The following is a 26,039-nucleotide window of genomic DNA, read 5'->3' as shown; positions in this document are numbered from 1 at the left end:
GGGTTTACAAGACAAGATTTTGAAATTGTCGAGTGATTTTCAAAACCTTATGGTCTCAAACCAGAACACAATAAACATTTTATTTTTATTATGTTTTGCGGAAAAATATGTTTTACGGAAAAGTATCTTTACCATTGCCTTTTTTTATTTGACCCTTTATGAGTAAAGTGCAAAAAGCTGAAATCTATTTTCCTAAAAATTAGTGCATTTTTGTTTGAATTGAGATGGTAGATGCGACACTTTGCCTATGGAACTAGTTGATTTACATTTAAAATAAGAATAACATTGTTCCAGCTTTTTTACTGTCATTACGCTGTCACAAGTACTAAGTAACAAAATTAACTCTCTGCGTTTAACCCATCCCTTTGGGGAGCAGTGGGCTGCCATTGTGCAGCGCCCAGGGAGCAGTGTGGGGTTAAGGGTCTTTAGCTCATAAAGGACCCAGGTATATATTTATATACCAGATATATATGATATTTAGCCTGATGATATTTACACCGCACCAGATAGCGTTCCCTCCATGTTAAGAAGAGGGGAACGCTATCTGACGGTGTTTAGAAGTGTTCCCCTCTTCGTAACATGGGGGGAACGGTATACTACTATGGGTGTGAAGTTTTTTAACAGGGCGTTCAGATCTGGTGAGTTTATGAAATTAATAACTGGGGATGTCTAATTCTGAAATCCTGTGTGTTTGGGTTTCCATCCATCCATCCATCCATCCATCCATCCATCCATCCATCCATCCACCATCCATCCATCCATCCATCCATCCATCCATCCATCCATCCATCCATCCATCCATCCATCCATCCATCCATCCATCCATCCATCCATCCATCCATCCATCCATCCATCCATCCAGATTTCTCCCTTTAGGCTAACATTTAATCCTTCACGCTCTCCGTAGTTCCGGTGTGGCGCGAGCACAGGGCGGCTGTTACGCGCCTTTAACGAGCATTCGCGTTTCCTGTCGCTTGCGCGGTGAATCGTGCCGCCTGCGCTGTGCGGAGATGCACGGGAAACCGTATCTGATGGGGAAACACAGCTTGACGTAACACCGGTATTTCCATCTGGAAAACACTATTTTGCTGCTGGAGACCTCCTCCCTCTCCATCCCTCTGTGTGTGCTGTACGTTAACAGCCACCAGCGGAAACACCCACCCACATCTCACTATACATCAGCCAATTTCACCCTCCCCTCTGTCATGACAAGGCGCGCACGAGTCCTATCATGAAAAAAGGTTCATTGTGCGACCTGAGTAACGTGCAGTAACAGAGTGTGGGCAATGGTAACTGCGTTATAGTTGCAGTCAAAGTAATTAGTTAGATTACTCGTTACAAAAAAAAGGTAACAGCGTTAGTAACGCCGTTACTCCCATCACTGCTGCTAGCTACTTTTAGACACAGGAGGCGATGGGAAAGAAGGAGAAGACTGTCCTCATACTGTACTCATAAATCAAGATATGTAACGGGAATTAAAAAGGACATTTCATTTTACCAACCACATCAGTCTGCCTCAGTCAGAATAATTTGATCCTGATAAGTATTTACAGGCTTGCATTAACTTCCATTGAATCTACCAAATAAGCCAAACCTGATTAGAATATTCCAACTGGGATATTTACATGACGTTTTATTCTGATAATTTGTTTATTCTGATTTCTTATACCTATGTTAGTGTAGCAGAAGAGCTGCACTTCTATACCACAGGATATATGTAATAAATCTTAGTTACTTAAATCTATATTATATTTGGTGTACATACCCCTGTAGATCACAGTACATGAAGTTATTTTATGTGTCTTTAAAAAATCAGGTGGTTACCATAGACTGTGAGCTGCACCTTCCTCGATGCGTATCCTGCTGCGTTAGTAGCTGTGCAGACAAACTCTCCAGTCTCATTTCCAGAAGGTGAAGTGATACGGAGGCCGCCATCTAAATCTAAAGAGAAGGCTGGACCACCCAAGTTTAACAGCTCCCCACCCTAAAGGAATAAATCACACAATAAAGAGAATGTTTGGTCGATAAATCATCTTGTCAAAACATCGGTTACAAAGAGAACGACAGTTTTTTATTAATTTATCAGCAGCTATTATATATAAAATGATGTTATTGAAACAGTTTTGCTCGGACAGATAATAAACCTGAAAGCTAATAAAAGCAAAGCTTGTGCGTCCATCAGGATTGTTTTATGCGCGCGATCCGTCTGGCTCACAGATGACTTAACTGCCTCCACTGATGTTTCAGAGCTCTACACGTACTTGAGTATATTTCTGGTTACTCTACCAAAAAAAATTGAGTAACTGCAGCTATTTGAGATCAGGAGAAAAAGCAGTGAACAGTAGATATTTTAGGTGGATGTTCTTTATCTGTGGAAGAAAAACAGTCTCATTGGAATCTGCCTTTTTTTAACACCGAATTTTAGACACTGAATTTTTTTAACAACAAATTTTCAAACACTGAATTTTTTTAGACATTGAATTCCTTACACTCAATTTTTATCTGGTAAAAATTCACCAGAAAAAAATTCAGCTTCAAAAAATTCAGCTGCAAACATTAAGCTGCAAAAAATTCAGCTGCAAAAAAAATCAGCTGCAAAATTTGCAGCTTAATTTTTGCATCTGAATTTTTTTCTGGTGAATTTTTACCAGATAAAAATTGAGTGTAAGGAATTCAATGTCTAAAAAAATTCAGTGTTTAAAATTCGTTGTTAAAAAAATTCAGTGTTTAAAATTCGTTGTTAAAAAAATTCAGTGTGTAAAATTCATTGTTAAAAAAAAGGCAGATTCCAATGAGACTGTTTTTCTTCCATATTTATCGTTTATTTACCTTCTATAAAGATTGGTTTTAAACTGAATAGAAATCTTAAGATAAATTGTTTTTTCCATCCCAAATTTGTTATTTTGTAATCCTGCTATTTATTGTTATTTTTTTTTATTTTATTGTGTATTCTGTTTTCAAGATTATATGAGACGATGTGAGTCAACAATTACTCAATACTTAAGTAGCTATTTAATAAGCTTTTTTATGCTTACTTGTGATATTTCTTGGAAGAATACTTTCTACTTGTACTGAAGCAAAAAGTTTTGGATACTCTACCCACCGCTGGGGTCCTCAGTATGGTGTCTTTCACCTGAAACTAATCAATTACACTAAAGGTTTACCAGCAATGCTCATATAACTTATAACAGATTAACTAAAGTAATCATGTTTTTTGCCTCCAATACAAAGAATCAAACTTCAAGAATGTTTTATTTAACTGTTCTCTTTCACATTTACTTTTACTTGAAAATCTATAACAATTATTTCCTTTTTTAATAACAGAGACATACCTTGGTCCAAGTAATGTCAGGACTTGGTTCTCCGCTGGCATGGCATGGCAAAGTTGTAGGTGTTCCTTCGATAGTGCTAAATACCTGAGGTCCATGTTGAATTGTAGGGATAACTGTGGATAATAGAATAGATAAATAAAATATTCAAGACCAGCATTTTTTTTAAGTGTCTTTAAAAGATCCACATCATATAGTTATATGGAGCAATGAGTCAATCTCCAAATGTATGTATTCATGCTGCTATAAGCGCACAATCTGTAAAAGGTTAAAGTTGCTTTTATGAATGGAAAGTATTTTCAGGCCATGTGCTCCTTTTTGTGATGCACAAAATGTAGTGGCAGTGTTTTACGCAGGATTCCTTTATACTATAAAAATAACTATAAGGATTAAGATTGGTAAACTTCAAGCAGGTGCAGTACATGATGGCTGCCTTGCAGGTTTTCTTTTTGGTGTGAGATCCACAATCATCCAAAACATTAACTGTACATCATACGGATGTTTGTGATGACAGTGTTCCTAAAACAAAATGGGGGAAGGTATGTTCACATCACTTTAATGATTTAGTATATGTTAAAATCATCAGCATTAAGCAATTCCTTAGCTAAATGCAGTAAATAGACAGCACCAATTGGACTTGGACTTTTTTTTAAATTATAATTATTTTTTTATTATTATTCAAATTTATTTTACAGATTGTACTTATTTTATTTTATTTTTACTTGATTTGCAATTTTTACACTTTTTTTTCGATTTATTTTTCAGATTTCATTTTTTCTAAATATGAGTTTTATTAATTGATTTCTTTCTAAATAGCATTTTGGAGATTAAATTCTCTTCACTTCTCTTCGCAAGATAGCAAAAACATTGTATTGTTTAATGTGAATGTCAAGAGGAAGCATTTTTATTAGATTTTGAGTGAAGAGAATGTCGTCTCTAAAATGCATCATGAAAAGAATGCAAATAATAAAACAGAATAAAGAATCTGAGAAAAAAAAAGTTATTCACAATATATTTTTGCATTAAAACTTTACTTAAATTTCTTTTATGGATTGCATTTTTTTGTTTTTTCATTTGCAAATTGTGTTTTTCGCATACAGCAAAAATGAAACAAAATTCACCCCATAGTCCTTGCTCCTAAATATTCAAAACTTCTCTACTCTGCCATCTTTTCATATAATAGCTGCACACATATAGCTGTATGAATCTCCTGGTCATATGAGATCCAAGTTGAACTTTCTGGCCTAAATTCAGAATGTTAAATAAATGGGAGAAAACTAATCCCACATATAAACCTGAACACATTAGCCCCCCAATGGTCAAACAAGGCCATTGCAACCTTTTGCTGTTAAGATGTGTTTTCGTGTTGGCAGGTTGCAAAATATAAGAAAATAAAAAAAATGTCTTCAGAAAAAATGACAAGAAAAAAGGCATTATTTTGACTAAATAATCAAAATAAAAAATAAGACCCTTGTTAGCATTAATTGCCTATGTTATCTTTCTTCAATCAAAGCCCTTATGTCAGTCTGTCTTGTGTGTTGTAGCTGTTTTCTGCCTCCACACACCTAACTTAAATAAATGTAGGATTAACAGACCTCTTCAGTCCTTAATGGTGGGAAAGTAATATTCTAATTCAGGCCTGCTGGAGGAGAAACACATCTGGAGACATGCAGGACAATGGGTCCTGATTCTCAAGGTTAACAAGGAAGCCGACAGTTTAAGAAACATCCCTAACAATCTTTGTTTCTAATATTTATTGCATCATATATGTGTTTGTGTGGTGGTGACTCTACCGTAAACGTAAACGGTGGTTGTATGGTTGGTGGCCCCAATAACGTTCTCAGCCAAGCAGGTGTAATCACCCCCATCCTCCATCTGAACTCTTTCAATATGCAGACTACCATCCTTCCTCACCGTTACATACTGGTCTGGGGTCACCTAGAAGAATGCAGGAGGAGAACATTTAAAAAAAATCCATAAGTAGTTTTAATGCAAGACAGAGAAACTGTAAAATTCCTGTTTTTGTCCCCACCAGGCCATAGTTATGGAGCCATTGCCTCTCTGGCAGCGGATTTCCAGCCAGCAGCACACAGGGAAGGGTTAGCTGCTGGTCCTCAATCACACTGATGACAGGTGGACTCATTGCAATAACAGGTTTAACTTCAAAGAAAAAGAAAAAAGACATTCAAACATTAGAAGAATTTCTTTAATCAAAAACTAATCGCAGTTCTATTCAATGTGGAAAATGACACACACTGAGTCTGGTTCTACTGGAGGTTTCTTCCTGTTAAAAGGGAGGTTTTCCTCTCCACTGTCGCTACAAGCATGCTCAGTATGAGGGACTGCCTTCGAGTCAACGAGTCGATGCAATCAACTGGTTTTCCTTAGATAGAAAGCTTTTAATCAATTTAACTGTATGATCTGGTGAACTGTAAAGTGCTTTTGACGTGTGTTGTGGATTGGCGTCATATATATAAACTCAATTGTATTGGCCCTAATAATGTGGATGCAGTATTCTACCTATGTTTTTCAAAAGACTTTAACATCTTTCAAGAACACAGACAGAGAAACATTTGCTCGGTTTCACATGTATGACAGCAGAGATAACCCATCTATTTTTATTCTCTTCTACAAAAAAATCTGCATTAATCCAGACAGCACCTTTTCCTAACTTAGATAGAAAGCATTTAACCGTTAAATGAAAAGCATAACATTTAAAACCATGTTTCACTTTTGTTTTTTCCATGAAAAGTTAAACTAAGACCTGCTTTAGTTAAAAACACAGAATGTCTAAAAACATCTAAATAAAATGCTGGATCTGTATCCATTTTAAGCCACAATCCTCTGGTTTCAATAGTTGTCTTATTGCTAACCCAAATTTAATTTAAAATATAATAGATTTCTATTGGATTTTGTTTGAATTGGATTGGAATTTGAATATATCTGTATTAGAAGATGGATTGAACAGAAATATAAAAAGTGTTTTGGTCCTATACCAAGGGGAAGATAGAAATGGCATAATTGGTCTCTGGCTAAATTTTATCCCTGTATAATTTAACACGTCATTGACTTAAGTCTGATTTTTAAAAATATAACATTTTTGGCACTTGGTGTACACCCCAATCCTATAATGCATTTTTTGACTAGCTTCAACACTGTGCCATAAAAAAAATACACAGGAGTGGGATATGTATTTATTGGAGACAATGCATGCAAATAAAACATCTGTGCTTGCTCTGCTAAATTAATGTTCATATCCCATGAGGTAGTTTAACCAGCAGGGAAAAGGGGATTTAGCAGGGCTTGTTTATGTCATCTGGGTGTGATTGCACTTTCTAACCTTTGGCCCACATTTAAGAACTCAATGTATTTCCCCTGCAGAGGAACTAATAGTGGTTAACAAGGCACATGTGTCCCTAAACATGCATGGAAACACGTTAAATCTTACTTGCCTGGGGAAAAGGGTCAAAACACATAAACAGACTGAAAGATACAATGCAGGTACCCCAGCAAAGAGAGAATATATAACAACTTATGGCTAATTTTTTCAGAAGAAAATCAATTTAATAGTTTCAGGGCAGGCATACATTTTTGGATCAACATGTTTGAGATCTAACATACATAAATATATATAAACTTACTTAAATAAACAGACACACGGTCTGGCTACTGTTAAAAGCTGTAATGAAATGATGCTATTAGGCAAGAAAGAAACCTTTTAAACAAGACCTGAGCAAGAACCTAAAAAAAAAAAAAGAGAAAGCACACATTAAAAATACTCTTAAAGGGGTAGTGTGTTACTAGTTTAGCTTTTTATTAGCATATGATGAATATATTGTTTTGCATATGTTGCTTTCATTAATGCACAACAAAGTTTAATAACATCACAAATGAAAGCTTTCCTGTGGCTCAGTTGTACTTCATATGGGGCCCACCCAGATAATGTTGCTTATGGGCCTATTGTTGTGTCGTTACGCCATTGATGAAGTTCAATTATTATTATTAATTACGTTGCCTCGTCTTCTTTGATTACGGATGCTGAAAGAGGACAAACTTGTTAGTCTTAGGATTTTTACCTGTATATGAAAAGGATTTGTCAGTGGAGGAGTATTATACAAGCAAAGACACCTGCAGATTTATAAAAAATAAACAGAAGAAATAACTGAAAGAAAACGAGAGTCTGCATTGGCACAAGGGGCGAATTTAGGAAATTTGGGGCCCTAGGCAAAAAAAGGCAGGGGGCCCTTTCAGTTGAGAACACGACACATAAAACAGACCCATTACACTGATACAAAATTTTGATAGACATACACTATATTGCCAAAAGTATTTGCTCACCCATCCAAATTATTGGAATCAGGTGTTCCAATCACTTCCATGGCCACAGGTGTATAAATTCAAGAACCTAGGCATGCAGACTGTTTTTACAAACATTTGTGAAAGAATGGGTCGCTCTCAGGAGCTCAGTGAATTCCAGCGTGGAACTGTGATAGGATGCCACCTGTGCAACAAATCCAGTCGTGAAATTTCCTCGCTCCTAAATATTCCACAGTCAACTGTCAGCTGTATTATAAGAAAATGGAAGTGTTTGGGAACGACAGCAACTCAGCCACGAAGTGGTAGGCCACGTAAACTGACGGAGCGGGGTCAGCGGATGCTGACGCGCATAGTGCGAAGAGGTCGCCAACTTTCTGCAGAGTCAATCACTACAGACCTCCAAACTTCATGTGGCCTTCAGATTAGCTCAAGAACAGTGCGCAGAGAGCTTCATGGAATGGGTTTCCATGGTCGAGCAGCTGCATCCAAGCCATACATCACCAAGTGCAATGCAAAGCGTCGGATGCGGTGGTGTAAAGCACGCCGCCACTGGACTCTAGAGCAGTGGAGACGCGTTCTCTGGAGTGACGAATCGCGCTTCTCCATCTGGCAATCTGATGGACGGGTCTGGGTTTGGCGGTTGCCAGGAGAACGGTACTTGTCTGACTGCATTGTGCCAAGTGTAAAGTTTGGTGGAGGGGGGATTATGGTGTGGGGTTGTTTTTCAGGAGCTGGGCTTGGCCCCTTAGTTCCAGTGAAAGGAACTCTGAATGCTTCAGCATACCAAGACATTTTGGACAATTCCATGCTCCCAACTTTGTGGGAACAGTTTGGAGCTGGCCCCTTCCTCTTCCAACATGACTGTGCACCAGTGCACAAAGCAAGGTCCATAAAGACATGGATGACAGAGTCTGGTGTGGATGAACTTGACTGGCCTGCACAGAGTCCTGACCTCAACCCGATAGAACACCTTTGGGATGAATTAGAGCGGAGACTGAGAGCCAGGCCTTCTCGTCCAACATCAGTGTGCGACCTCATAAATGCGCTTCTGGAAGAATGGTCAAAAATTCCCATAAACACACTCCTAAACCTTGTGGACAGCCTTCCCAGAAGAGTTGAAGCTGTTCTAGCTGCAAAGGGTGGACCGACGTCATATTGAACCCTATGGATTAGGAACGGGATGTCACTTAAGCTCATATGTGAGTCAAGGCAGGTGAGCAAATACTTTTGGCAATATAGTGTACATTATTTGTTCTAGGTTTTGTCCCTCTCTTCTTGTCCCTTTTCTTGTTGTTTTTCTCTCTATGTTTTGTATTCTGCTGACTTTTCATGCTGTCTCAAAAGGAATGAAAGCTTTTTTCCAAGCACTAAGCTCACTTAGTTGATTGCTCCTTCCTGTGTTTCCAAAAATGCGACGGCAAAATTAAATAACCCAGTCCTTTTTTTCACTGCAGACAAAGCATGATCTGCTTCTCTGTTCTCCATTTTTCATTTGGATGAAATAATAGCTGCATGAATCATGACAACAGACAAGATAGAGGAGAGCAGGAGGCTGGGTTACAAATCTACTTGCTCTGGAGAGCAGAGTTCGCTGCTTTTATATGTTGCCGCCAAAGTCTCCAGGAGCAGAAAAAAGTCTCTAGATTTGGCACTAGGTGCTTTTTTGGAAATAAAAGAGCAAGAGGGGTCTGAAAAGTGGCTAAATATAGCAACAAAAGCTCTAAGTTGGCAACACTGCTCTTTGCACCGTTTGATGGCATTTTAGTGAAAGGATCTTTATTAAAAAAATTATTAATGTGTACAAATAATGAATAGTTGTATTAACTATACATGTAAACAGAGTTTGCAATTCAAAGGAACTGGGGGCCCTAGACAACTGCCTAGCATTTCCTAATGGTCTTCTCCACTGAGCCCTCATGGTTTTGGCTCAGCGTGCGAGGGGAGCGCAGGTTCTGGTCCTTCTCCGTGGAGCCCTCAGGGTTTTTGGGCCGGAACGCGGGGGAGGTCAGTTTTAATGCCCATAAGCCTGTCTCTAAGGTGGAGACCACTTTAAAGTTCTGCAGTAATTCCGGTACCAGGTCTTGTCTCTGTCCCTCAAACACTGAGCCTGCTTGTCGCCATCTGAGCTTGTCTGTCTGAGCTCGCTGCTTGAGTCTTTGGAACTCTGAACCTGCCTGAATGCTCTGAGGCTTCCTGAAACCCTGGATCTGTCTGTTCCTGCTTGAATCGGAACCCCTGGTCGGGCTACGGACTCCTGGATCTCGGGACTGTCTGGTTCCTGGCTGTTTCTCTGACCTGGTTCATTGAACAATTTTAAACTCCCCACTGTCTGACTCGCCTTGAATACTAGGTCCATCTGTCCCGTTTATGACAGCAGCAGGTAAATACATGCTAGTGTGGGTCTCATTAATTTTTTATTAATTTAACAAAGCACTAGACGAGAGTAAGCTGTGTTCACACCAAACGCAGCAGGAGCAGCAGAAACAGCTAGTTTACATGCAAAGTCAAGGGTTGACGCACGTCAAGGCGCAGCAAAATGTCCCGCAGCGCATTTTGAGCAGCAGGCGCAGTGCATCTGAGCAGCTGAAGCATCGCATCAGGAGCGTTTGAGTATCTGACACACGCAACGCGCCGCAAACGCAGCAGCTGCTCGAGATGGAAAAATTGAATTGCTCGACGCGCCACATCAACCAATCAGACAAGCTGACCTGGGAGCTGTCAGCAAGACAGACACATCGCTAATGATACTGGTCACTATGATCACTCCTCTGAAACAGTTGATTAACGCCTAAATTAACTTAAAATGCTGAAACCTGCCGATCAAACATGTTCGCTTTTATTATCCTGGTGCCTGCAGTTTGTATTACGTACATAAAAAACTCTTTCCAGCCGCCGCGGCAAACCGCTAGGAGGCGACCGGGCCAGAGACTGCTGTTGAATTGGATTCCTACTGAAAAAGCACCGCCTGTATGTGCTGGTCTGAGCAGCTACGACAGGGAAATAATATTTGAAGGTAGGATGGTAATCTGGATGAACTGACTGCAAGTTTCAAGTGGATTTTCCAACTTAAAAATATATTAGAACTACTTTATTCCCACTGATCACAGAAAATACAGCTGCAGGGCAAAGAAAGGATAGCATAGCTCCGCCCAACATGCGTTAGACCCTCTTTTCGACTGCGCAGCCAGAGCAGCAAAGCTGCTTCAGCCGCGCGTCAGAACTAAACTTGTACAAGCATCAAAAATGAAGCAGCAGATGCGTTTTTGCTGCTACTGCTGCGTTTGGTGTGAACGCAGCATAACTTTTACACAGAGGCTTTAAAGAGACAAAGGCATGTTAAAATGTGCTAATAGAAATGAATATCCTGAAACCAAAATAAAGGCATCCAGAGCATTTAGAAGGATGTGAAAAGTTAATGACAAAAACAATATCCAACCAGAAAGAGAAAAGTATTTAAATGCATCAAACTTTAAGTCCTGCTAGTCATCACGTATTCATACATATCCCTTTTTCTGAGGCCAAACACTGTGCATAAATACATGGCATCTTAGAGTTAAAATGCACTCTTCTGTTAAGACACACCTACAATCACAGCATGATGATCCAGACATCTTACCAAGTCCAGTCACAGTGATGTTAGCTTTGGTCTGGATCCTACCAAAGCGATTTTTGGCCTCACATATATACTCCGCCTCATCTTCGATCCATAGATCTGGCGGAAAAATATGAAACAACAAACTGAAAAATCTGTTTTAGGTTTACATATTCATAACTGTTTAAAAGACTCACTATTTATGTGTAGATCCCCATTTTTTTGTGACACAGTGCTATGTGCTTGCAGCCGGTTGAACAAAGAGGAACCATCCTCTCTCCTCCATGTCAGCTGGGGCTCAGGATACCCATGTGCTTCACAGGACAAAGTCACGTTGGAGCCAATGTCCACAACCATGTTTGATGGCTCAAGAGTGAACTTTGGTGTAGCTGGGATGGTCAGGATTAAAATAAGCAATGATCATAATGAGGAAAAAAAATTTGCATGTAAACAGTTTATTTATTTGAAAGTGTTTAATAGCCAGCAGCTGCTCTCAGCTGTGGAAGATGACCATCAGGCAGGAAAAGCACAAACCTATTCCACCCAAAATTATAATATTAACACATAGCATACCAATAAATTCACAGTCACAAGATTATGGAAAGAAACGATCAATCCAGTCAAAAGATTTTCTCAAGAAACACTGTTTTAGATCACAAGGTTAAAATGAGATTCCTTAGATTGCTTATGATCCCACTAATAGTAGGCTACTGTCATTGTTGGAATTGTTTGTCTTCTGTTTTGGGTCTTCTGCTTGTTCTGTTTATGTTCATACTTTATGTTTTATTTTTATTATATTTGTTTGACATGGTCTCTAATAATTTTAAGACTTATGTTGTTATTCAATTTCTCTTATTTTCTCTTTATTCTTTTGTGATCAGATTCTGACTTCCTTTGTATTATAGTATTTTTCATTTGAAAAATGTTAAAGGTATAGTGGAGGATATTCGCTAATTTTTGAAAAGACCCGCTCTCGCTCATTAAAGCTTACTTTCAAAATTAGATTTGCAATTTTTTCATTATCTCAGACTCATTACCAGTAAGTGAAAAGGGGGACAAGCACGTAGGACGCCCTTACGTAAACATATCACTAAAATGACAATTAGGAGGACCAATTATTTCGATGATACACCCAGAACAAAACATCCTGTACTATACCTTTAAGCTTAATTTAATTTCCAGACAAAAATTTATGTAAATCACCATGTGGGATCCTGGCTTTTATTCTGGGAACCGCTGGTATAAAGCGTGTGAGAATGTCCATAACACCTTTAAAAAAACTGCTGCTCCAAAAACAACTATATTTCGCAGCGGGTTATTCACTCAGACACTAGAATATCTATTTACACCACCAGAATCTGCCTTTCTAGTTAAATGTGCACATTGAAAAAAAACATTTAGTGGACTCTGTACACCAAGAAAAAATGTGCATTCCTTGTCCATACGTCATGCAATCTTGCTATCAAATGTTAAAGTGAACACTTAAAGGGGTAACACAAACAAATAACAGCTTTTGGTGCAGAAAATGGAAATAAAAATATCTAAAGAAGCTCTTTCTAAATGCACCGAATAAGGATGGGATATCAAACCAGATGACTTTCTAATATTCACCAATACTTAGACTTAGGCAGATATATTTGTCATTTTGTTTACACAAGTGTGACTTACCTCCAACATCAAGATTTATCTTCAGTGAGGATGAGCCAGCCGCACTGACAGCCACACAAGAGTAGTCTCCCGCATCCCCTAACTGCGTTTGCTTTATGGTCAGTGTTCCTCCTAACTTATCCACCTCAAATAGAGAGGAGGAATGTAGCTGCACATTACCTAGAGCAAATACAAGTACACTGGTTCAGCTTTCAAAAATGGAGTTTGAAATATAAGAATACAGGTGCTGGTCATAAAATTAGAATATCATGAAAAAGTAGATTGATTTCAGTAATTCCATTTAAAAAGTGAAACTTGTATATTATATTCATACATTACATACAAACTCATATATTTCAGATGTTTATTTTGTTTAATTTTGATGATTACAAATGACAACAAATGAAAATCTCAAATTCATCATATCAGAAAATTAGAATATTGTGAAAAGGTTCAAAATTGATGGCCCCTGGTGCCACACTCTAATCAGCTAATTAACTCAAACCACCTGCAAAAGCCTTTAAATGGTCTTTCAGTCTAGTTCTATAGGCTACACAATCATGGGGAAGACTGCTGACTTGACAGTTGTCCAAAAGACGACCATCGACACCTTGCACAAGGAGGGCAAGACACAAAAGGTCATCGCTAAAGAGGCTGGCTGTTCACAGAGCTCAGTGTCCAAGCACATTAATAGAGAGGCGAAGGGAAGGAAAAGATGTGGTCGAAAAAAGTGTACAAGCAAGAGAGATAACCGCACCCTGGAGAGGATTGTGAAACAAAACCCATTCAAAAATGTGGGGGAGATTCACAAAGAGTGGACTGCAGCTGGAGTGAGTGCTTCAAGAACCACCACACACAGACGTATGAAAGACATGGGTTTCTGCTGTCGCATTCCTTGTGTCAAGCCACTCTTGAACCACAGACAGCGTCAGAAGCGTCTTGCCTGGGCTAAAGAGAAACAGGACTGGACTGCTGGTGAGTGGTCCAAAGTCATGTTCTCTGATGAAAGTAAATTTTGCATTTCCTTTGGAAATCAAGGTCCCAGAGTCTGGAGGAAAAGAAGAGAGGCACTTCATCCACGTTGCTTGAAGTCCAGTGTAAAGTTTCCACAGTCAGTGATGGTTTGGGGTGCCATGTCATCTGCTGGTGTTGGTCCATTGTGTTTTCTGAGGTCCAGGGTCAACGCAGCCACATACCAGGAAGTTTTAGAGCACTTCATGCTTCCTGCAGCTGACCAACTTTTTGGAGATGCAGATTTCATTTTCCAACAGGACTTGGCACCTGCACACAGTGCCAAAGCTACCAGTACCTGGTTGAAGGACCATGGTATCCCTGTTCTTAATTGGCCAGCAAACTCTCCTGACCTTAACCCCATAGAAAATCTATGGGGTATTGTGAAGAAGAAGATGCAATACACCAGACCCAACAATTCAGAAGAGCTAAAAGCCACTATTAGAGCAACCTGGGCTATCATAACACCTGAGCAGTGCTACAGACTGATCGACTCCATGCCACGCCGCATTGCTGCAGTAATACAGGCCAAAGGAGGCCCAACTAAATACTGAGTGCTGTACATGCTCATACTTTTCATGTTCATACTTTTCAGTTGGCCAACATTTCTATAAATCCTTTGTTTTTATTGGTCTTCAGTAATATTCTAATTTTCTGATATGATGAATTTGAGATTTTCATTTGTTGTCATTTGTAATCATCAAAATTAAACAAAATAAACATCTGAAATATATGAGTTTGTATGTAATGTATGAATATAATATACAAGTTTCACTTTTTAAATGGAATTACTGAAATCAATCTACTTTTTCATGATATTCTAATTTTATGACCAGCACCTGTATATAAGAGTAATTAGTAAGAATATGTTTTTCTGAATATAATTGAAGTTACTTCTGAAAATTAAATATTTTTGGTCACCATCAAACATCAAAATACATTCCTTAAGCGTTTTAACTGTTACCTTTATACCACCAGATCTCAGGCTTAGGGATTCCAGATGCTGAACAGGACAACACTGTGGTTTCTCCAATGTTACTGAGAACTTCTCTAAATGTTGCTCTTACCACAGGAAATTCTAGGAAACAAGAAAGTTTAAAATAATCAGGCACGAAAAAATCAGAACCATAAAAGTATTTAGCCGAATGATTTGAACACTCACCAAAATAGGTGATGATGGAGGTCATTGTGTCAGTACCAGCACTATTACTGGCCAAGCAGCCATACACTCCTCCATCCTTCTCCTTTGTGTTTCTTATTACCAGGGTTCCATCAGGAGTCATCCTGTATCTAATAATCAGATGGAAAATAAAAAAATGTTTTATCACTTAAATAAGACAGAGAAGAATTGCGGGACTAATAAGAACCCTTTACTTTTAAATACTTTTTTTTCACTTTTCACTTTGACAACAGTTAAGTGTTGTTACCTAGACTGATCTATTAAGTTTTATTCACAAAACATAAAAAGTTACATATATTCTCTACTTTAACAGATGCTACAACTGCACGCAGTTCATGATGTCATGCCCGACCATTTTTGTTTTTCTTTTAGGAGTTCATTTCTGCTAATTAAAAAGTACAGCTGAACATTTTTTGTTTTTTCTTAACAAAAAATCTAAATTAGCATTGTAAAAATTTATTTAATTTTTTTTGCCCTAAACACAAAAAATGTAGATGTCTTAATGCAGGGTTTCATTATTTATTATTACCTTAAAAATTGCTTATCAAGAGGTTATTGTTGCAAAACTTTATTATTACTATTGCGGGGGAAATTTCTACTGGCATGCATGGACTTGAAACTCTCTCTGGCAGCACATAATGTCTTACTCTTGCTAATGTAATGTTCTATAAACTGAGTTTTTCTGTTATTTACCAATTGCATTTTGTTAAACTGCTATTATATGCAAACAATTTCCCAGCCTTATTAAAAATACTTCTTGTCTTAACTTGCTGAATTCATTTTAAATATATATCTTCTGAACCCTTTGGTCAATGTATTTCAAACACCAAAACGATAACCAATTGAGTAGATGTGTGTTTTACAAAAGAAAGATTAGTTTTTCTTCATTTGATTCTCACTATGTTCCACATTAATCTACATTCTCCAAATTAGCTAAACTGACCTAAACTTACCCCCTAAATCCAAAAGGTTTAGAGTGTGTTAAACCTTTTGCATGCAGACAATGTGATTAATACAAATAGTCTAATATCAAAGAGAGATCTACAACAGAGACAGTTTGATGGATTCTCCCATGTTTAGTTTTAGTCGCTTACTAATACAGAGATTGGTATAGTTAAAGCATACCAGAGATGTGCTGTTGGCAACATGAGTGGAAAAAACAACCTTATTTTAGTTATTCTTTTTAAAGAGAATCACTTAAGATGGCATTTAGCAAGCACTGGATAAATGGAGCCTTGCAATGGACTGGCGACCAGCAGGCTGGTCAGCTAGACTAACTTACACCATTTAAACCTCATATTAGTCTAACAAAGAGCCACTAGATCCCAATTTCAAAGGCTGGACTAACAAAGTCAGCAGAGACAATTAAGAACAGATCAGATATCTACAGATTTGATCAGTTTTTAAAAAGAAAATCTCTGGGCATCAATAAAACATCCGCTGCAGATGCAATCTTGATTGTTATGGTTTCTGAAAAAGCACTTTTGGGTGATATGTGATGGTTGTTCCTGTCTGTTTTCCGAAGAAGAGCATTAAGCCTACCAGACTGACTTACGCCGCATGTAAGTCAGTCTGGCTGGAGATAAACTGCTGGAGATAAACACCAGCAGCCTGTTACCCAGACGGATAAGCAGCAGAAGCTGTATTCATGGATAAGTGTCAGACATTCTGACACCTGCAGAGGGAAGTGCATGAGTAAGGACGCTGTATATAGGCAACAATGTAGATAAAATACAATGGGAGAAAGACACATATGATTATACTGTATTATAAGTGAACATGCAAAACACCTAAAGAACCACTTCTTAACAGTTTAGACAACACGAATTATATAAAAGCAATGCCTTACTTATAATATTGGGATAAAAAAAATAAAATAAAAATAAAAACAGAATATACCTGTTGGATGCAGTAATAAACATGTCGTTGTGGGTCCAGACTAGACGAGGTGGAGGATAGCCACTGGCTGAACACCTGATCCTCACTTCATCTCCCATCATAAAGGTCTGGTTTCTTGGCTCCAAAGACACTCTGGGTACCTCTAAAAAAAACAGCAATTCTTCTAATTATTCTGTAAATGAGTCTGGATGTTGGGATCTGGAGATCTGTCCACTTTCTCCACCAGAGGGCGTACTAGATCTCCTGGAGCCAGAGCTGATTGCAACCACCTGCCGCTCATCTGCTCATCAGGAGATCTGTATTTAAGGAGGCAGAGGACGTCTCTCCAGTGCCAGAGTGTTTGCCAGTTATGGTTAGCAAGCCTGAGCCAACCTGCCTGTTTGAACCTCTGACTCCCTGAAAACCTGAACCTGATCTGTTTTCTCCTCTCTGCTTCCTAGATTGAACCTGCCTGAAACCAGAAACCCAGAAGAGTTTCTCAGTCGGTAATCTGCCTGTCTGATCTCTGAAGAACCCTGGAGAATAATTCCTGTCAAAGACCTGCCTGCCCGCTCTCGGAAGAATCGGAAGGGAAACTCAAATCTGTGATCTGCAAACGCTCAAACCTAGCTCTGCCTCTGCCAAGCCCTCAGCCTGCCGACAGCCTCTGGACCCTCTTGGTTTCTCCCCTCTGCTGCTCAGCTCAAACTCCTGAACAGGTACTGTCCTGCTCGCTCACATCCAGCAAATTACCTGGACATCCACTAACTCCTCTGTCCCCCCCTGCAGTGAACCCACTAGTTACCAGTCCTGGATCTGAATAACCCCTGGATCTGTTTATTCTTTGTACAGAATCATTTCAATAAATCTTTGAACTTTTCTCCAGCCTCAGTGTGTTCTGCATGTGGGTTAGGAACCTTAAGCCAAACATGACACTGGACCATTTCAGCCACTCTTTCACAACAGGCGAGAAGTAGAATTTTGTGAATTTTTCAGGTAAAGCTTAGGCATTGACATACTGGAGGTAATTCAAGCCTTTTGGTAGATCAGGGGAAGGTGGCTTTAAACACATTTCCACACAGAAAGAAGAGTTCTTGCTTTACACTGTGAACTTAGTTGGATATTTACATCATGGAGCAGAGCCTACACTTTTATGACTGGTGTATCAAAAGGAATGTGGCGGATATGACCTCTGATATTATTTCACAGCATGTCTTTATTTCGGATTTTCTTTTACTAAAACATAAAAACAATACGGAATCCAAAGAATCTGAAACTCTCTCTATAGACTTGCTCACTGATTTGCAATGGGAAACTTTTCTTTTCTGAGCATATGTTTTGTCTATTATATTCTCACTGTATCTACAGTGTTGCTTGCAGAGGAATGATGGCTGGAATATTCTTAACCCTGTAATGCCAAATGTATCATATTTGATACATACGGTTTCTGAAATGTTTTGCGTCTGACACCTTTTGCATAATTTAATGGTAAAAACTTTGCTCAAAATCCTATTGTACACAATCAGATATACCTGATAACAGCCAGTAGAAGACTACACAAAACATAATCTTGACTTATCGCATAGTAATAAATTATTGATATCAAAAAAATTTTTTTTTTCTTTTTACATATTTTGTTAAAAGGCCAAATAAGGACTTCAAACCAAAAAAAGAGTAATTTTCTGTTTTGTTTTATTCTTGGATTGGGCTTTAACCGGTGTTCATCCACAATACTAATGACAAACTGAGAAAGTTGCCTTGTGTAAAATGTAATATACAGTGTTAATAAATTTTCAGATTTTATTTTCTGTTTAGTATGTGGTTACTGTATTTATTAAGGTTTAAAAAAATAGAAGAGAGTTGTAAAGCGCAGCTGTGGAGGAAAATCTTACTAACTTATTTACTAGTGGTTCAATTTTAGTCACATATTTATTTGATTTAAAATGATGCTGATTTATAATACTGTCAGATTGTGCTAGGGAATAGATTGCGGTTGGCTAAACCTCTTTATTTACTAACTTAACAGTTCTATATAGGGCTGGGCGATATAGAAAAAAAGCTTATCGATAAAAAAAAAATGCATATTGATCGATATCGATAATTATTGAAAAGATTTGAAACCATATTTTATGTGCAGCTCTGCCTGGACTTTTTATAATATTGCTAAATGATTTAATTTTAATAAAAAACACAAACACAGACTTCGAATTAAATCTTTATTTAACCAACTTTTTTAACCATAACAGAATTGTTTTAAAGAAAAATAACTTAAGAGACCTGAGTTATGTTATTAAATACTGACAAAGAATAAACTAAAGTGACCAGAAAAGTGACGAAAATAAATATAACAAATAAATAAATGCCCCGCCGCCGCCGCCGCCCCCGTTTCCTGCTTTAACCTGAGTTATTACTTTGAAGTTTCTGCCCCCTCGGCATTTTTATCTCAATTGTTAGAACTACGTGGGAAACTGCCCAGAACTGAAAATATATATATATTTTCCGAAGATTCCTCGGAGGAGAGCCGCACCGGGGCCTACACAGCTCGTACTCCTGCGGCTGTGAGCGGCTGAGATGATAAAAAAAAGTTGGTTTCGTTATCAGACTGGTTTTCACTGGTTCCCGACACATTTTCCAGATGACTGTGGTTTGTTTTTGGTTCGACTTGCCATGACCGAAATACCGCCTGACTGCCGAACTACAAAAACCTTTCTTTGAAACAATTTCCTCCGACTCTCCTTGCTGCACAGCTTCATGTGCTCTGTGTTGTGGTTTGAGAGGGCGGCGCTTGGTGACGGCGTGCCTGGGTCCGCGATTGTGATTGGTTGGGAGGAAGCAGTGGCTAGCATAAACCTACATGCTAGGCTACAATGAGAAGGAAGGAAAACTGCTTTTCTTTATCGAACTTTTATCGACCCTCTTTTTTTCTATTGCGCCACACGTCTATCGATCGATATATATCGTTATTGAATTATCGCCCAGCCCTAGTTCTATATAATGCTTTTTTAAGTGTTTCGTAGTGTCAGCTATTGACATCTATATGATGAACATTCCTGAGTAAATTTTGAAGAGGCCTGGCACTTAGTGAGTAATTGATGGAACATCATCGAACATTCTTGATGATCCACCTGGAAATAAAAGATCGTCCAGCCATGCACCCTCAAGGGACACATTTTCCCCCAGTAGAAATTTCCAAAGTTGTAATAGAAATGTTGAAAAACATCGTTCCCCATAGGACCATATTATAGAACTGATCTTGCAGTCTGTTTTCTACTTCTTAAATGATCCATGTACTTGTAAAACTTTTGTAATTGTTAAATGATCCATGTGGTATTAATGCTTTTTGATACATTGATCAATCATTTCCTTTTGCAAGTTCTCCAACCATTGTAAAATACTTTAATGAATTCTGCAATGCAGATCATTCTGTACCTGAGAATTGCCAAAACATTTTCTGCTCGGTATCCTAGCAAGAGTTTTGGATCTCTATCTGCAACTCAAATTTAAGGCAATCGTCCTCAAACTTCCTTAGAAGAAATCTACCAAATTCTAATAAAGAAAATTTAAAAAAACACTGATGACCTGAGCCCAGTAGGCCCAGAAATTACCCAGTATCTGTGTAATTTCTCTTGTCTGAACAATCATTTCTTATCTATACATTAGAAAGTGCCCAAAGAAGTGGGATTCAGTAAGAACTTTGGGTAGAAAAGGAATTCTGCACTGCTGTGTTCACACAGAAGCCTTATGGACATCATTACGTGACAGAAACATACATAAATGATGCTGATCTAATTATGGAAAGTAACCAAAAAAACAGAATTTACCCAAATGTAGAGAGCAGTTGAAGATTTCAATTTTGAAACCCAAAACATAGGAAGGTGTGTAGATTAGAAAGTGTTTTGTAAATTGAATGAGCTTTTGCAGAAACAAACAAGCAACCATTACCTTGTACTGTGAGATATATCCGATCTGAAGTCGTTCCTCCTTCATTTGCAGCAATGCACTCATACCAGCCTGAATTATCTGGGGTCACATCAGACACCTGGAGTGAAAGGTTGGCAAGTATGTTCACTCGTGGGTCCAGGCGGGCGTCATAGCCGCCTCGCAGCCAAGTGAGGTTGAAGACAATGGTGCTAACTACGTGGCAGGTCAGGACGGCTTGACTGCCAGGTGAGACAGTAACATTTCTTTCAACAGTGATGGCAGGAGGAGGCTCTAAAACATAAAGCAATTTTCTAATTACTTAAATTGAATATAAAAATACTCATTATAAGAACATTCTCTCTGACAGGTGTTTTATTCAAGAGTAAAAATGTGACGATAACAATGTCTCTCTCGTTTGTGGGGTTCTATAAGGTAAGTAATGTGAATTTGTATTTTCTTTTGTTCAAAATTTGCATGACATTGGATGGAAACATGGCTATAGAACATTCCTCGATACTTGTTAATTAACTATGCTAATTATTATAAATCAAATAAATATATGAACTTCTAGAGGATCTGGGTCAGACCCTCCAAGTCATCTTTATAAGAGGTTTTAATGATGGTAAAATTGTTTGTTTGTTTTTTGGATAAATCATAAATTATCAGATATTCATATGTTGCCTTAGCATTAAAATATAAAACAACACCCTTGGGACTTATTTTTTCTAAAATCTGTCTAGCTTCAATCCAAGTATTTGATATGAATAATAAAGAGGTAGCAGCTGTTGACAAATTGCAGGTTTTGAAGCATTTTTATGCTTAGGCTGTTCAGCAGATATGCTGCAGTTGGATCCAGGGTGAGACGCCTAGATATGAAGACAGTTAGAAAACTAAACAAATACCTTTTGACTAAATTACCTAACAGCGCTGATCAGAGTATTCTTTGCAATCTCAGGGCCGTTGGAGAACGAGACTGAATCTACCTCTCAGAGTGAGGAGTTAGGGAGGAGGGGCTTAACTCACACAACAACGAATTGGTGCTGATTTTTTGGCCGCGATACCGATACCCGATAGCTGCCTGTGCAGTATTGGCTGATACCGATACCATACCAATACCATCTGTTTGAAATTGATGTGTGTGTGTGTATATATGAAGAACTGCATACTACTTGGATGTAAAATATTCGCCATCGTGGCTTTGTCGAGCTCCTGCCTACCTTTGTGAAGCAGGAAAAAGACTAAAACAAAATGAATCCAGTAAATGATACCAAAATGGTATCGGTGTCCTATTTCTTGGTACTCCCCGATACCAATACGGGGCCCTGCCCGATACTGGTATTGGCATTGGTGCAACACTAATAACAATCCATTTTTTTTTTTTTTTTTTTTTTCCATAGGCAAAAATATGCTGTATAAATGTAGCCTAAAACTGGGGTGGAGTTTCATCTTCCAGCAGGTTACACTTATTAAAGAAATAGTGGTAAAGACATATTCCAAAAGACTACGAGTTTTCCTTTAAGCAAAGGGTAGCTCCTCAAAAACTTTGACCTTTACGGACCTTTATGGTTTAGCATCAGTTAGGCCTGGGCAGAAAATCGAATTAAAATTAAATAATAAAAATTTTTTTGCTGCAGCAAATAAAAAAAAAAGTTATTGTTTTTTTGTTGTTTTCTTTCACATTTTTGGCTCCCCGTGGTTTCTGTAGCTGCAGTATTAAGGCTGGTTTATGCTCAGAAACCAGGTCGTCTGTGTGTGTGTGTCGCAGTTAACGCAGACATGCAGCCCCCTCTTCAGACACTCTGTTGCACCTCTCCAAAATTGTAGGTGCCCACAGACAGGAGGCCTCTGATTGGTCAAATCTACATGCGCTCTACACTGTGCATATTTCCTGTTTGGTATCTTACCGGCTTGTTTGGTTTGTATGACCGCCATTGCCTAAAACGACTTGTTTTAGGCAATGGCCTAAAACAAGGCCTAATGGCCTTGTTTTTTGAACACTGTAGGCCAAATGGCCTACATTTGGACCAGCTAGAGGAGTGAGTCTGCGAAGAAGTGAGAAAGTACCGACATTTGTACGACTCTCGTTCTCCACACCACAAGGACAGCACATATTCAAGCAATTCATGGAGGGTCGTTGAATGACCTCCGTAAACGGAAGAGAAACACGCCACCCACCACACCCACAATCGTAGCTAGTTCGTGATTTTCCCTCTTGCGTTGTGGCGCCGAAAAAAATATCGCAGACCACGCTGTAAAATTGGGCCTAAATCAAAAATATCTGCATCATACCTGCGACAAGCTCACTGTGACATACTGCTGCAGGAGTATACAAACCCCTTTACTCTCAGGTTGCAGTTTTGCAAGAACAGAGTCACACGAAACAGCAAACAACATCATAAATCCAGGAGTGAGAAGTTGTTCTCAAAAAAGCAATAAAATCATCTGCTGTTTGGAACTGCAGGGCTTTAAGTTCTCCGGCGTAGTGGAGTTGAAGCGGAGTGAACTCGATCAGCTCCTACTGGGTGGATATTAATTCTGGCGGGGATAACTATTTAGTTCACACCTACATGTGGTGATATGATGGTAGACAAATGAGACGCTAAAACACACAGAGTTTTGGAATCCCTTCTTACCTGAAACATCTAGGAAGGTGCGAGCTCGTCCTGTTCCAGCTCTGCTAATTGCAATGCATTCATAGTGGCCCTCATCTTTCAAAGTGACCTTTTCTATTTCCCATGACCCGCTACCCGATTCACTGGTAATAGAAGAGTCACAAAGATTGGTACAGACATCAAATTCACAAACTAAATTAAGCAGATTTAGTTTGTGAAAGTTATCTAAAACATTTTCTTTGAATTGATTATGATCATCTGTGATGTTAAAACTATGGAATGAAATTTAGTCATATTATTACAGTTTTACATGTTATATACATCATTAACATAAACAGATTTTTTAAAGCCTTTAACTATTAATTATTATGATCTTCAACTTAAAACCAATAGGAGTATTTTTTTTTTTTATCGAATGAAACAAAAAAAATTGTTTTTAAAGTTATTTTTTCAACATTCAAATCTAACAAAAAATTCCCAATGGAGTCTTTATGGTAATCTATTGTATATGACTCTATATATGTCACCTGAAGAGTTGGTCCAGTCCAAGTCGCTTTCCATCTCGGCTGAAGCGCAGAGTAAAGGGTAGCAAACTCTCTACCTGGCATCTGATAAATCCTCTCTGCAGGTAATAACCATTAGTGATGGCTGGCATTACCCCTTTCGGTGCATCTATAAGGAAGCCAACATAAAGACGAAGATAATGACATTTAACAAATTCGCCATAGCAATTGTTTTTTAACGTGGGTGACAATGTACATCACCGACCAGGCACAATGCTGGAGAAGGAGACACTGGATACTCTCTGGAACACAAAACCCTGGCTATCAAATCCTGTAACCCTCAGGAAGAAAGCCTCATTGGGTGGAATGAACTCTGTGATATTCCAGAGGTTGTAGGGCCGTTGTTCTGGGTAATACCTGATTGGCAGAGTTTTGATAACCTCTCCAGTAATGGTAAGAAGCTCTAGTCTGTCAGGCCGAGCAGGAGGGGAAAGTCCAGTGGTGTTCAGAAGGATGTGAGTAGGAATGCCTAGAAAGTGGAGATCATGGGTGAAGCCCAAAGTATTTCAATGAATAACATGAGGACAAATAAAGATCTTTGGTAGGGATACAGCTTGGAAAGGTTGTCTATGCTCACCTTGAACTGGCCTACTGGATGTCATTTTAAAATCCATGGTGGATTTTCTGGAAAACCCAGCACGGAAATCAATGGTGCTAAGACCTGAAATCCGAACTGAGTGTCTCCCTTTGCTTGAGGTCTGCAGCAAAAACAGAAAGAAATTGTTTGGGTGACTGGATTAACTATACAACAATAATATCATGAGTCAAAAATCTTTTTTTCTCTCACTTCCATGAACAAAAACTAGTTGTTGCATTAAATTCCCTGTCTAATGACAGACTCAGCTTTACAACTGTTCAGTGGCAGACCACAATTCAAACGAGTGCAGACAAGACACCACCATGACACAGTTCCTGTCAAATATCTCACCACCTGAGCTTATAAAACAGCTTCAGCTTTGGGCAAACCAATTTAGACTGATGCTCACAAATCATGTAAGCGGGATTACTATAATTATAGTGGATAATGAGGTCTTCATTGGGTGGAGGTCCCCTGAAGTTTGCAGAAATAAAGATGGAATAATTATTCTCAAGTACATGTTTGTGAGACGTGGAAACTCCTCACCTTAGGTGAAGCATCTTGATGGGGTTACACTTGCAGAGGGAGGGACGAAACTCTGAACTGTCATTTACTAAACAATTGCACTAAATGAAAGAGGACACTTAAACTCTATATATTTAACAATGATTACCTAACTTCACTAAATCACACCATACAAAACAGTGCAGATGAAACAGACAGACGGAGGATTTTCTTACCCACTGAAGATATGAGGATTTTAGAATATATACCTTTGTATAACAGATCACAAGGCCTTGACATCAGAACTTGTAGCTCTGGATTTTTATTATTAACTCGATTATGTTATCTATTTTCACTCTGTTACTTTCTACTTCTATTCTCAAATTCTGCATTATTTGCTAGTTAAACTTTAAACAGTATGTTCAGTCTTTTATTTTGCTTTAACACAATCCTGAAGGGAGGCATCTGCAACATCAATTAGATGTTATAGATGATACATTTGGGCATGTGTTGGAGGGGTTTAGTGTGTCTCACTAGCTCTCTGTCAACCTTTAAACCAACTTAGAGCTCATCAGCTTAACTGTTTTTCTCCCAGACAGAGCCACCTATGGAAAAAGTTTACCTTAACCTTCTGTAACAGGGAGTATTTAAGGATCAGTGCTTCTATTTTATTAGAGTGCCTCAAAAACTGGGTCAGCTTTTCTGGTACAGCACTGGACTGGTTTAAATCTTCCACTTGGGGTGTTCCCAAAGGTTCTATGTTAGGGCCCATAACATTCAATATCTACATGCTACCACCAACATAATTTACCCTAACTATGTTTCAGAGAAACACCTATACATTACAATGGCATAAGGTGACTATAATCTCATGTAAGTGCTGTAAATGCATAGAAGATGCATGAATG

The 26,039-nt window shown here is 38.5% G+C and overlaps 1 protein-coding gene across 1 annotated transcript in view; it reads right to left on the bottom strand.

Moving 5' to 3' along the window:
* hmcn1 (hemicentin 1) overlaps positions 1-26,039 on the bottom strand; it is a 170,964-nt gene that overhangs the window by 107,793 nt on the left and 37,132 nt on the right. The window contains exons 7-21 of the mRNA XM_038291733.1: positions 24,628-24,748; positions 24,256-24,519; positions 24,015-24,159; positions 23,509-23,630; positions 20,897-21,166; positions 16,976-17,117; positions 15,059-15,186; positions 14,861-14,974; positions 12,907-13,065; positions 11,436-11,627; positions 11,263-11,358; positions 5,362-5,489; positions 5,123-5,267; positions 3,333-3,445; positions 1,825-1,984 (exon numbers count right to left, since the gene is read on the bottom strand). Coding sequence (XP_038147661.1) covers positions 1,825-1,984; positions 3,333-3,445; positions 5,123-5,267; positions 5,362-5,489; positions 11,263-11,358; positions 11,436-11,627; positions 12,907-13,065; positions 14,861-14,974; positions 15,059-15,186; positions 16,976-17,117; positions 20,897-21,166; positions 23,509-23,630; positions 24,015-24,159; positions 24,256-24,519; positions 24,628-24,748 — 2,299 coding nt within the window. The remainder of the gene's footprint in view (positions 1-1,824; positions 1,985-3,332; positions 3,446-5,122; positions 5,268-5,361; positions 5,490-11,262; positions 11,359-11,435; positions 11,628-12,906; positions 13,066-14,860; positions 14,975-15,058; positions 15,187-16,975; positions 17,118-20,896; positions 21,167-23,508; positions 23,631-24,014; positions 24,160-24,255; positions 24,520-24,627; positions 24,749-26,039) is intronic.

Source organism: Cyprinodon tularosa, unplaced genomic scaffold (assembly GCF_016077235.1).
Source record: "Cyprinodon tularosa strain WSP-4 unplaced genomic scaffold, ASM1607723v1 ctg30, whole genome shotgun sequence".
Lineage (NCBI taxonomy): Eukaryota > Metazoa > Chordata > Actinopteri > Cyprinodontiformes > Cyprinodontidae > Cyprinodon > Cyprinodon tularosa.
This window is presented reverse-complemented; position numbering and strand designations above follow the sequence as displayed.